The sequence below is a fragment of the Gymnoscopelus braueri genome (assembly GCF_963280865.1).
Source record: "Gymnoscopelus braueri genome assembly, chromosome: 4".
NCBI lineage: Eukaryota > Metazoa > Chordata > Actinopteri > Myctophiformes > Myctophidae > Gymnoscopelus > Gymnoscopelus braueri.
In genome coordinates this window covers 1,757,335-1,770,332 of record NC_137605.1, presented here as the reverse complement: position 1 = coordinate 1,770,332, position 12,998 = coordinate 1,757,335, and the positions used below count along the sequence as shown (strand labels likewise).

At 40.2% G+C, this 12,998-nt stretch overlaps 1 protein-coding gene across 1 annotated transcript in view; it reads right to left on the bottom strand.

The window, feature by feature from the left end:
* Nucleotides 1–10,082, bottom strand: part of fcgbp (Fc gamma binding protein) — a gene marked incomplete at both ends in the record, with an annotated part of 69,169 nt that extends 59,087 nt beyond the window's left edge. Inside the window, 8 exons of the mRNA XM_080427185.1 lie at nucleotides 1,460–1,691; nucleotides 3,712–3,843; nucleotides 4,346–4,538; nucleotides 6,007–6,425; nucleotides 6,912–7,168; nucleotides 8,191–8,361; nucleotides 8,461–8,541; nucleotides 10,064–10,082. Coding sequence (XP_080283311.1) covers nucleotides 1,460–1,691; nucleotides 3,712–3,843; nucleotides 4,346–4,538; nucleotides 6,007–6,425; nucleotides 6,912–7,168; nucleotides 8,191–8,361; nucleotides 8,461–8,541; nucleotides 10,064–10,082 — 1,504 coding nt within the window. The remainder of the gene's footprint in view (nucleotides 1–1,459; nucleotides 1,692–3,711; nucleotides 3,844–4,345; nucleotides 4,539–6,006; nucleotides 6,426–6,911; nucleotides 7,169–8,190; nucleotides 8,362–8,460; nucleotides 8,542–10,063) is intronic.
* Nucleotides 10,083–12,998: the final 2,916 nt, after the last annotated feature.

Below are 12,998 nucleotides of genomic sequence, written 5' to 3'. Positions count from 1 at the left end.
CCCAGCGTTGCTTTAGAGTAACAATTATATTTTATAAAGAAAGGAGTTTAAATAATTAGTTTTTCTGTTATTTTTTCACCTCTAAATCCTCATTGGGTCCTATTGTTTAGTCTTACAATGCCATTGGCCAGGATATTTGCATATAAATACCCCCCACAGAGCCAGGAATCATCACAACTTGAAAAATCTCTGGTGGAACAAATCTCTTTTTTCTCTGGAAGATATTCCTCACAAAAACGTAAGTAATATGCCTGTAATATTTGTTTTGGTGAACATTACAATGTCTAGAACATGTACATATGTTATTATTGTGAAATATATGTCCCAAATTTAAATTATAGCATGATTCATACTTGTTGCTTTTGGTCAACGTTGGGCCCTCTTGGTTGCAAAAAAATACAAGGGCAGGCCTAAAAAAATATGGCTTATTGGTGTTATTATTCATAATGTATACTGTTCTGAGGCCAAATATTATTCATAATTGATCTGAGGCCAAATAATAAACCATATAAATGAATCATTAAGTTGTTTTAGTGAAGTATTTACACATTTGCCATGTTATCCATAAAAATGGCCTATAGGAAATGTTGCTACCTGATGGACCCAACGTTGCTAAATGTCAACATTTGCATAAAACTTACCAAAACATATTTTTTTTAAAAACATTATATTTTCCTCTTCTAAATACTCCTACAAGACCATCTGAAAGGTTTTTAATTTTTTTTTGCAAGTACAAATATATCCGGGTCTTACAGGGATAATGGCCTAACTCCCTAGTGTGACTTAGCCCAAAATAGGCATTTTTTTGGCCTAATTCACATGGTTTTGTGACTTAGGCCAAATTATTTACTGATTTAGGCCTTTTTTCTTTTCTTTTTTCAGATTTAATCCTATTTAAACCTATTTAAATCTCTTATATTACATATCTGACAGACAGTGTTATTTCTATTTAAATAGTCATGATTGGTTATAAACATTTTGTTTTGGATCAGTTTTTTATTTTTCCTGAAAAACCTAAAAAAAATTACACATAAACACACACACATGCGCACACACACACGCGCGCGCACACGCACATGCACACATGCACGCATAAACACAAACACGCACGTGCACACACGCGCACACACACCCACACACACTTTCACAAAAAAGAGAGTAAGATGATCTACAAGCTCGCAACATGCCGCAATGGGATGCGTTGTGAGCTTGTAGATCGGCATTTTTTCCTGATTTTAAAAGGTTTTACATTTTTGACATTCCCAACACAGGGACATCATGGGGTCCAATGTTTTTGAACATGCTGCAGGGTCCGACAGTGAACTTAAATGGATCTAATTGACATGGATGCCAGGATGTTTTTATGAAAGGTTCTTTGACTCAGAACTTAGTGTAATTTTTTTGACGCACACCGCCATGTGAGGAAGTCTGAATCAGACTCTAACGGCTGATCTCTCACCAGGCTGGGAACACTGTGCAGGAGCTCCGTATCCGTTCATCTGACTCACTCCCACGCTGTACAGAGCGAACGCTTGTCCAGAGGAAGTGGACACGGTGTGAGGAGTCTTCTCATAGGACAGCTCTGTCCAGGAGAACTCTGACCCCTCCACCTTCCTCCAGTCCATGCGGGGCAGAGCCTGGCCGTCCATTCTCAGCTCTGACATGGAGCTGCTCTTAGCAACAATCAAGGCCTGGTGAGATAAATAAACAGATACTGTAGATACACCTGTGTTGATCCTCTGGGGGGAATTCAAGCGCCAGAGACAGCACAGCAGTTTCTCTATGAATTGAGTACGTGAGGAACCCCAATTGAAACAAGCCATTGGGCTTTTTTTTTAGCTTTTCCTATTTCCTATTTAGTTGATTGATTGATTGATTGATTGATTGATAGATATTTTTATTAGGCAAAATAATGTAAAATAACACAGTTACATTTATAATACTTTTGTTTAAAAGTTCCGACCAAAAAAGTCCTTGCGGACTTGTTTCCGTTGGGGTCCTTGAATTAATTTCATAGACATATATAGTAGCAACCAAACAGTTCAAAAATCAACATAACAATACAGAGCAAAAATACCACTATGTACAAAAAAAAGCATGAAAAATAAAAAATATATACAAAAAAGGGGAGGGGGGGGGTCATCTGTCTACAGGGAAACTGGTACTAGCTCCTCTTTAGGCCTCCAGAAAGATGAGTTTTTAGGGCTGTTTTAAATGAGCCCAGCAAACTGCATTTTTTGACGGATGGGGTTAGACTATTCCATTCCTTGGTGGCTGTGCTGTAGAAGGAGAATTTGCCCATGTTTGTTTTATGGGTGGGTGGTACCAGATTGTTGTTTACGCTCCTTCTAGTTTCGTGACTGTGGGTGTCACTAACTTTTTCGAGGTATTTATACAGATATGCGGGTATGGGGGGCATTTCGGGCAAATCTGCATTTACAATTTTGAAGACCAGTCCCATTTTTTGTTGTTTAACCCTGTCTTCCACCCTGAGCCAACCTAGGCTGGCAAAGTGAGTGGGAGAAAGGTGGGTCATGGGCCCCAGTCCGAGAAGTAGTCGAATCAGTTTGTTTTGGGAGGTTTGAAGCTTAGTCTTCAGTGACACTGAGGTGTTGGAGTACCAAGAGGAGCAAGCATAGTCAAAAAGGGGCTGAATCAGGGCCCCTGAGAGGGTCCTGAGGGCCTGGGGGTTGCCAAAAGTGGAAACTCTGCCCATAAATCTGGTTCTCTGGTTTACTCTTTTGACCACCTTTGTTGCCATGCTTTCACCTGTCAGGTATTTGTCAAGAATACATCCCAAATAGGTAATGATGCTAGTGATGATTGTGTCATCGACTTTGACCTTGAAGTCATTTAGGCTACCTTCATTTTACTGAGGGAATGTTTGGTCCCAAAAAGAATGGATTCAGTTTTCCCAAGGTGTAGTGACAGTTTGTTATCGGTAAGCCAGGTACGGATTTGACCTTTTGAACTGTACTTCTAAATAAAGTATTCAATCAAAGTGTAAGTTACAGGTAGCCTACAGCGCATTAGCAATACAGTAAGATACATTTATAGGAAGAGTGACGTCACAATATTACATATATATATATACAATATACAGTCATCCTGCCTGCTGCAGAACCAGAAAGTAAGTGTTATTACTGCTATACAAAGCCAAAGTACAGTAACCACGTGTTTCAACTGGTCAGCCAAATGAGATATCAGCATATACGTGATATTACACTAATTGTACATCTGTTCTTGAGGTAATTGTTTATCCCCCAAAATCACGATGGCTAATTTGAGATACACACATAAGTTGGTGTGTCCGAAAGCTTACTTACTGCACTTTGGCTTTGTAGGCCAGAATAGTTCTGACATCAGGACAATCCACAGGTAACGTAACAGATGACAACAGACTGGATGTCTCTATAGCCTCATTTTGAGATGAAGAAACCAGTCTCTAGAAACCAGTCTCTATAGCCTCATGTTGAGGTGAAGGAACTAGTCTCTAGAAACCAGTCTCTATAGCCTCATGTTGTGATGAAGAAACCAGTCTCTAGAAACCAGTCTCTATAGCCTCATGTTGTGATGAAGAAACCAGTCTCTAGAAACCAGTCTCTATAGCCTCATGTTGAGATGGGGGAAAAAAACAGTCTCTATAGAGACTGGTTTCTTCACCTCAACATGAGGCTATATATAGCCTCATGTTGAGGTGAAGCAACTCACTTGGTTCTGGAAGCCGTCCTGTCCCTGCAGACTGTAGGAGGAACAGAGGTGGTCTGTGGGGAGGATGGTCATGAGGAAAGGGTCGTAGAATTGGAACCAGCCCAGGGTGACACCGTTAAAGAGCATCAGGACCTGAAGCAAGAAGAAGCAACAACAAGCTTGTATTTGTCACTAATCATACAGATACTAGAAGTCCTCAAAGTAAAGGGCTAACAACAACAATGAAAGTAGTAACAATTATGTTAACAAATGTGCAAGATACCATACCTAGTATCTATGTACTATATAACAGCAATAACAACGGTTTCCCTGTATGTTTTCTACTCTAGCAGCAGTGATGAGATTACGTTATTACATTCTTGAGTAAATGTACTGTAGTTACTTTACATTCAACAGTTCATCTTGAGTAAATGCACTGTAGTTACTTTACATTCAACAGTTCATCTTGAGTAAATGTACTGTAGTTACTTTACATTCAACAGTTCATCTTGAGTAAATGTACTGTAGTTACTTTACATTCAACAGTTCATCTTGAGTAAATGTACTGTAGTTACTTTACATTCAACAGTACATCTGTACCTGGATGTATGTTTTACTCTAACAGCAGTGATGACATTCAACAGTTCATCTGTACCTGGATGCCGTGGTCGGCCTGGATGTTGAGAGACTCGGGGTGTCTGAGGCGGACCTCCACCGTCTCCCCCCGGCTCAGCTTCAGGAGGTCCTGGCGGTTCCCGTTCTGCACCCTGACCTGGGTGGGCTGGGAGGCCTGGACGTAGACGCTGTCGAAGCGCGACTTCTGGAACTTCAGCGAAGGCACCATGAACCTGGAGCAGCAGGAGAGACCAGTATGGGGTTTTGATGGTACGATTATAGTGAGAGAAATAATCACGGTTTCACCGTTATCACCATTATTACGCGTACATTTACCACTTATTCCACAGTGCTAAGGATGTATTAAATAAATAACATGAGCATTTGCCAATTAGAGGTTTTATAGCCTAATACTTTCCCCACAACATTTCTTTATTGGCTTTTTTTTTTTAAAGTTTTGCTGCCTTTCAAAACACAAGCAGTCATATAGTCATATAATTCATATACAATAGAAAAGTATATCTCTTTGGAAGTAAATAAAAGATACATGTTTAAACATGCAGGACCTCTGTCTGTAATACTAAATAGTATTATTATTTCAGCTTTACATTTCTTTGGGACATGAGTAGAGAATGATCATTTATTCATTTTAAATGATACTAGGCCTCTATGATTCATTCATTCATTGTGATGTTTAACCCTGTTGAGACCTGAGGCCGATTCCACAAATGCTTCTAAATCAGCAGTTCTCACACTTTCAAGATGTTTCAAAAATAGCAGTACAAGTACAAGCTCACAGCGCGGCACAAAGTGACGCGCTGTGAGCTTGTAGATCTGCTATTTTCGAATAGCCAACACAAAAATCTAAAATGATTAAAAGCCAATTAAATGGCTTAAAATGGCAGTTAAAGGAGTAGTTCACCCCAAAAATGACTTATTTTCAATCAATTACGCAAGCCATGAAGCCTTGAATTCATGGAGATTTTTTTGTTTTTGTCGCATTCCTGAGACAATCATTTGATGACTCAATAGGATACTCACTGTTACTCAGTAAGAGACTCTTTGAGTCTCCACTGGTCATTAAATGATTAACTCAGGAATGTGATAAACAAAAAAATCTCCATGAATTCAATGCTTCATGGGGTGCGTAATTGATACGAATTTTTTTTTGGGTGAACTACTCCTTTAACACATTAAGACCTGTGCATTATTTTACACTTTGGCTATTCAAAAAATAGCAGATCTACAAGCTCATAGCGCGGCACCGAGTGCCGCGCTACGAGCTTGTAGATCTGCTATTTTTGAAAAATCTTGAAAATGTGTTTTTCTGTTTTGTGTGAGGACTGCGGATGACAATTAGCATCTTTGCTAAATCCGGTGTATTTACGTTCATGTGACGTTCATTAATATGCTCTGTCCTGTCTAAATAAACAAATAAAGTAAAAGTAAAAAAGTGTGCAAATCTTTGAATATATATATTGTTTAAAGCGAACTCTATTCTTTGCTTCTGGGGGGTCCCTGGAACAAAACATTTTGAGATGGGGGTCCGCGGCCAAATACATATCATTTTGGGGTCCTTGACATGAAGAAGTTTGAGCACCACTGATATAGAAACATACGAGTACTGTTGGGATTTAGAAGAGGTTTGTAGAGTCGGAACCTCAAGCCTTAATGAATAGTCCCATCCTCCCTATAACTAACCTGGAGCCCCAGCGGGTGACGGGCAGCAGCTGCTCGAACACGTGGTTGCACTTGGAGAAGCGCCAGGTGCAGGTGTGTCCGGTGGAGACGGCCACGGGCCGGCGGGACGCCACCCTGCTGCCGCTCAGATCGTACTGGCTCTGGATCTGGACGCTCTCGTACGGCAGGAGGTCCACGACCAGCCGGTCGTCGGCGCTGTAGAAGCGACCCTGGAACTTGACCAGGCCGCGGGGGAACACCTCCACCCGGTTGCTCTCCTCGCCGTTGGTGACGGAGAACTCTTTGAGCGAGCCGAAGGGAGAGGCGGCCGGCGTGAAGACGAAGTACTCCGTCCCCCAGTGGCTGACCGGGTAGACCACCGAGGTGTCCGCCGTGTACAGCTTGTAGTTGAAGGAGGTGACGGTCACGTCTGCAGACGCCTGGATTTAAAGGGACGACACGTGAACATTATAATGTCACGATTACTGTGGCCAACATAATTTCGATTAACGATAATTCATCACAAAAATCTAAAATACAATATGCATAAAACTCTTAAAATGGCACTTTTGTTAACCTGCATCCATATTCTGGGAGGGGGGATCATTAGCCAAAAAAAGCAGATCTAGATCTGCTAATTTTGGCGAAGAGATTGTTGTGTGGACGGGGAAAAAAGCAGTCCAAGTACAGACCCTAGTCAGGTCCAGTGTACGACGAAGGACAATTTCACGATAAATGACATTGTCAGCGATATGATGATGACGTTAAATAGTGTTTTTTATGATGGTAAACACTAATGGTCCCGTCCATACCTTGATGATGACAGTGTTGATAGACTTCTATAATAAACACTATGGTCTCATCTCTACCTTGATGATAACAGTGTTGATAGACTTCTATAATAAACACTAAGGTCTCATCTCTACCTTGATGATAACAGTGTTGGGGGACTTCTCCGTGCCGTAGATCTCCACACCGGCAGGGAGGCTGACGGTGACCGTCTCTCCGGCCTTCAGAGTCCTGTCCTCGTGGAAGTCCAGAGGAGTCACGGTGATGGACAGCTTGGTGTCGGCCTGCAGGGCAGAGATCTGGACCTGGTAGCGAGGGCTGTCGTAGTTCTGAGCGTAGTTCTGCATGAAGCACAGGGCGAAGTCCTTACCCGCCCAACCCGCCAGAGAGGAACCTGACAGAGCACACACATGCACGCACGCACGCACACACACACACACACACACACACACAGACGCACACACACACACACACACACACACACACACACACACACACACACACACACACACACACACACACACACACACACACACACACACACACACACACACACACACACACACACACACACACACACACACACGGTAAAGCAGCTCAAAAGGCCATAAGAAGCTAGTAGTTTTCAAGTTACCCGAGTAGGAAATAAATTGACAGACTCAAACTGAGGAAGTTTTCTCTATGCGTTGAGTTAGTTGTAGTTAGTTTTGTAAACACTCAATACAGTTTCAGTTAATTATTGTTTTTGTAAAGCCTTTCTATTTGTAAGTCCATTCCAGTTAAACAAAAACTAATGCAAGGAGTTGGTGAAATAACTTTTTAAGTATTTACCTGTAAACGAGTGATATATAAATTGTATTGTACATTACTTGCTACAGTATATAAAACAAACTAAATAAAAAAGGCACTTCAAGACCAGTATAATGATAATCCCTGAATAACTTCTGCTCATATGAACCAGTGTAAATGAACAGATCACATTCATATGAATCAGTGTAAATGAACAGATCACATTCATATGAATCAGTGTAAATGAACAGATCACATTCATATGAATCAGTATAAATGAACAGATCATATTCATATGAATCAGTGTAAATGAACAGATCACATTCATATGAATCAGTATAAATGAACAGATCACATTCATATGAATCAGTGTAAATGAACAGATCACATTCATATGAATCAGTGTAAATGAACAGATCACATTCATATGAATCAGTGTAAATGAACAGATCATATTCATATGAATCAGTGTAAATGAACAGATCATATTCATATGAATCAGTGTAAATGAACAGATCATATTCATATGAATCAGTGTAAATGAACAGATCACATTCATATGAATCAGTATAAATGAACAGATCACATTCATATGAACCAGTGTAAATGAACAGATCACATTCTTACCACAGGTGAGGAGAATCACCAAACAGCCCAGAAGCAACGGGGTCTCCATGGCTGAAGAGCAGGGACACAACAACATGATAATGTTTCTACACATAAACAGGGTCTCCATGGCTGAAGAGCAGGGACTCAACAACATGATAATGTTTCTACACATAAACAGGGTCTCCATGGCTGAAGAGCAGGGACACAACAACATGATAATGTTTCTACACATAAACAGGGTCTCCTTGGCTGAAGAGCAGGGACACAACAACATGATAATGTTTCTACACATAAACAGGGTCTCCTTGGCTGAAGAGCAGGGACACAACAACATGATAATGTTTCTACACATAAACAGGGTCTCCATGGCTGAAGAGCAGGGACACAACAACATGATAATGTTTCTACACATAAATCATATCTCTGTCAGGTGGTCCAATCCTTATTATGTCCAAAACTGTAACTTTTCAGGATTCAAATGTAAAAAGAATAGCAAAAGTAGCTGATCTACAAGCTCAAAAGGTGATGTTACACGTTTTGAGTTTGTAGATCAGCTCTTTTTGGTACTTTTGAGACACTGTAGCATGACAAAGTAGGGCGTTAATTTACGAAAAAGAAAAAAAACATGGAGAAGAGGTTTCTGTCTGACTGCGACAATATAGGGGAGAGCGGGGTAAGATGAACCTCTGGGTAAGTTGAACCACCCCCTGTATCTTTAAAACTATACACATGAGTTGTCATGTGACCTTAAAATCAGGACACACCCATCATTTCCACCTGGCTGTGAAGTTGAGAGACACATGGGCAAAGTGATAAGCATATTTCTACACAAAAAAAGTGTTTTTTGCTGGTCAAAGTTAATTTTTTACTTTTCTGGTATAATGATCTTCATTTTAAAGCAAATGTACCCAGGTTGAAACTTATATATCATGCATGTTGGTGATATTCCAATGTATAAAACCATGTGAATCATTTAGCTAAAGATTAGCCTGAAGCATTAAGCTAGCCAGGTTAGGTCAAAATGGTGGCCATGGGGCAAGATGAACCAAATGCCTTTGGTTTAAACTTGAAAATGCAAAATATCATATGGGTAAATTTACCCCTTGACTAGGATCAACCCCTTACCTGGGGCAAGTTGAACCACATGACCACTTATTTTTTAGAACCCATATTTTTACAACCATTTGTCATAGATGCACACTCATTATATCAATTGATAGAAGACATCTTGAAGTTTTAGTAGATGTTTAGATTTTACTTCCATCTCGTTTTTCCTTGCCTAGAGGTCAACATAAGTAAAAAGTGGTTCATCTTATCCCGTTCTCCCCTACTGTGTGGGAATTTTGAACAGTGGTGGAAAAAGTACTCAAATGTTTTACTTAAGTAAAAGTATCATTACTGCAATGTAGAAATGTATAAAGTAAAAGTCCGGAATTCAAAATGTACTTAAGTAAAAGTACAAACGTATTGGTATCAAAATGTACTTAAGTACCAAAACTAAAAGTACTAAAATGTCTGAAAATAGCCGATCTACAAGCTCACAATGCGTTGCATCGCGACGCGTTGCATTGTGAGCTTGTAGATCTGCTATTTTCAAATAGCCTAGGTATAAAATAGAGCTAAAGTGGTTAATGTATGTTTTATAATGTAATCATTTATATCGACAAAGTAACTAGTAACTAAAGTGTTAAAATAATTGTAGTGGAGTAAAAGTACAATATTTGCCTCTGAGATGTAGTGGAGTAGAAGTAAAATAGACAATTGGAAATACTCCAGTAAAGTAAAAAAAGTACCTCAAAAGTGTACTTAAGTACAGTACTTTACGCCACTGATTCTGAATGGTAAAAATGTGAACTTTACAAAAATAAAAAACTATAATCATAGTTCTTACCTGCTCTGGGGTTAGACATGCATCCTGTCTGTATGATCCTGCTTATATACGGTCATGATGGAAGCAGCACAGCCAATCACAGTGGAGAGATTGTGAGTGACAGGTGTGAAGTCTGTGTGAGCTGATAAACCATCGAACACCTTTCATCTAACACACACACACACACACACACACACACACACACACACACACACACACACACACACACACACACACACACACACACACACAGTCAAGAACAAACCAGGGCAGAGCCTACAGTAGGCCCTGCTGTATGTTGACATAGTGTATAGGTGTGAAAGTTATTATCTAATGAGTCCTTCAGCCATTAAACTAATATTAGCTGTTAATGAGTCAGATCATGTATTAAACACATATTAGCTGTTAATGAGTCAGATCATGTTGCATGTATTAAACACATATTAGACATATTTCATTAGACATATTTCATCCTTCTTGGATTCTCATAGCGTTAAACTGAAGCAATGTCAAAGTCATGCACCATTTGATTGTTGAATTAAATATGGAGCTTAATCTCAGAGTAAATGTAAGTTGAAGGGCCTCGTTGTCTCATGCAGTTGTTACCAGTGGTGTAAAGTAACTAAGTACATTTACTCAAGTACTGTACTTAAGTACAATTCTGAGGTATTTTTTACTTTACCTGAGCAATTCCAATTTTCAGTACTTTTACTTCTACTCTACTACACCTCAGAGACAAATATTGTACTTTTACTCCACTACAATTATTTGAAAACTTAGTTACTAGTTACTTTGTATATTTTGATTATTATTACAAAACATACATTAACCACTTCAGCCCTATATGCATTTCAGCCATTTGAAAATAGCCGATCTACAAGTTCACAATGCGTCGCGATGCGACGCATTGTGAGCTTGTAGATCTGCTATTTTCAAAAGATTGTTATATCAAGATAATGTTTCAATACATAAATCATATCTCTGTCGGGTGGTCCAATTTGTATTATTGCAGTTCTTAAGACATACAACATTAAGCATGAAGGCACATAGAATTAAGAATGGTTCAATATTAAATACATAGGATGAATTAAAATAAGAATGAAATTACACTGCAGAGACAAAAGAAAAGCAAACCTCAGTAAAGGACAGCAAACAGAAAGGTCTTTATCTTTGATTTAAAATAACTGAGAGTTGTAACATAGTTTGTTCCAGATAATGTGGAGAATACAAACTAAATGCTGCTTCTCTTTAGCTGTGATTCTAGGGACAGAAAACAGATCCTTTCCCAAAGGACCTGAGAGATCTGGATGCTTCATGTGTCACAAATACCTCAAAATTGTACTTAAGTACAGTACTTGAGTAAATGTACTTAGTTACTTCACACCACTGACCTCATGTACATACTGTATACCACCTGGATTATGCTATGTGGATATATGTAGATCTTTTTGATCATCTTAACTTAGACTTTTCCCCCTAGCTCTCCCTGCAAGAATAGAAAGGGGGGGGGGGGGTCTTCTATTCTTTTCTCTTTCTGAAAACAACAAAGTTGATGGAACCTGCACACAAATAAAAACTTATTTCACTTTCACAGTTGAATGAAACCCATTCTGTCAGGTCTCGCTGGGATTTTTTGGGGGTTAGAGGTTAGAGGGGGGTGGGGTTAGAGGTTAGAGGGGGTTGGGGTTAGAGGTTAGAGGGGGGTGGGGTTAGAGGTTAGAGGGGGGTGGGGTTAGAGGTTAGAGGGGGGTGGGGTTAGAGGTTAGAGGGGGGTGGGGTTAGAGGTTAGAGGGGGGTGGGGTTAGAGGTTAGAGCGGGTTGGGGTTAGAGGTTAGAGGGGGGTGGGGTTAGAGGTTAGAGGGGGTTGGGGTTAGAGGTTAGAGGGGGGTGGGGTTAGAGGTTAGAGGGGGGTGGGGTTAGAGGTTAGAGGGGGGTGGGGTTAGAGGTTAGAGGGGGGTGGGGTTAGAGGTTAGAGGGGGGTGGGGTTAGAGGTTAGAGGGGGTTGGGGTTAGAGGTTAGAGGGGGGTGGGGTTAGAGGTTAGAGGGGGGTGGGGTTAGAGGTTAGAGGGGGGTGGGTGTGCTGAAACCAGCGCACCCCAAAACAACAGGTTGGGAATTGATTGTGTGAAACAATCACCTGTGCATCCAGTCTCAATGTTAGTAAACAAATAATTGTTCTATTAGAGGCATTTTATCCTGGGTTAGAGTTGCCAGACAGAGATCTCCTTCTATAAATGTTCGTACACATCTGTCTGATCTAAACGTCTGCATCTAAATTCAATGAATGGGCTTAAACTGGGTGGAAACTATTCAGAAATGTAAACATCTTTACAGAACCAATACAAAGCAGTGCTTCATTATGGGAAGGTATCAGGATTGGTTTTCAAAGCAGTGGGTCTGATCCGTTACCGCTGGTTGCACCGTCCATTCATTGAATTTAGACCCCCCCCCCCCCCCCACACACACACACACACACACACACACACACACACACACACACACACACACACACACACAGACATATAGACAGTAGGCACAGATCTCTGATAAATCTGACTATACGTGAGTGACTATCGTTATTGCAATTCAATTCAATTCAAAGGTGCTTTATTGGCATGAGAAAACATACGTTTACATTGCCAAAGCAACTGTTCAAACAAAATAAAAACAATTTAAGAGAAAAAATGGGGGAAAGTAGTTGGAAGGACTACGTCACATTGCATCGTTATATGTTAAACAGGGAATAGAACTTTTTTCAGACATATAGCAGCAATCTTTTGCTGTCACTTTTGGGACAATTTGCAACAGTTTTTCCCAAAACGATTTAAATTGTATACAAAAAAGCCTCAGATTTAAAATGTCTTTAAAGGTACACATAGTTCCCTGATGCTGTGAATGAGGGGAGTTCCACTTTGTAAAATGCTGCCCATCATTCCTAACAGCGGGCCTGCGTGCA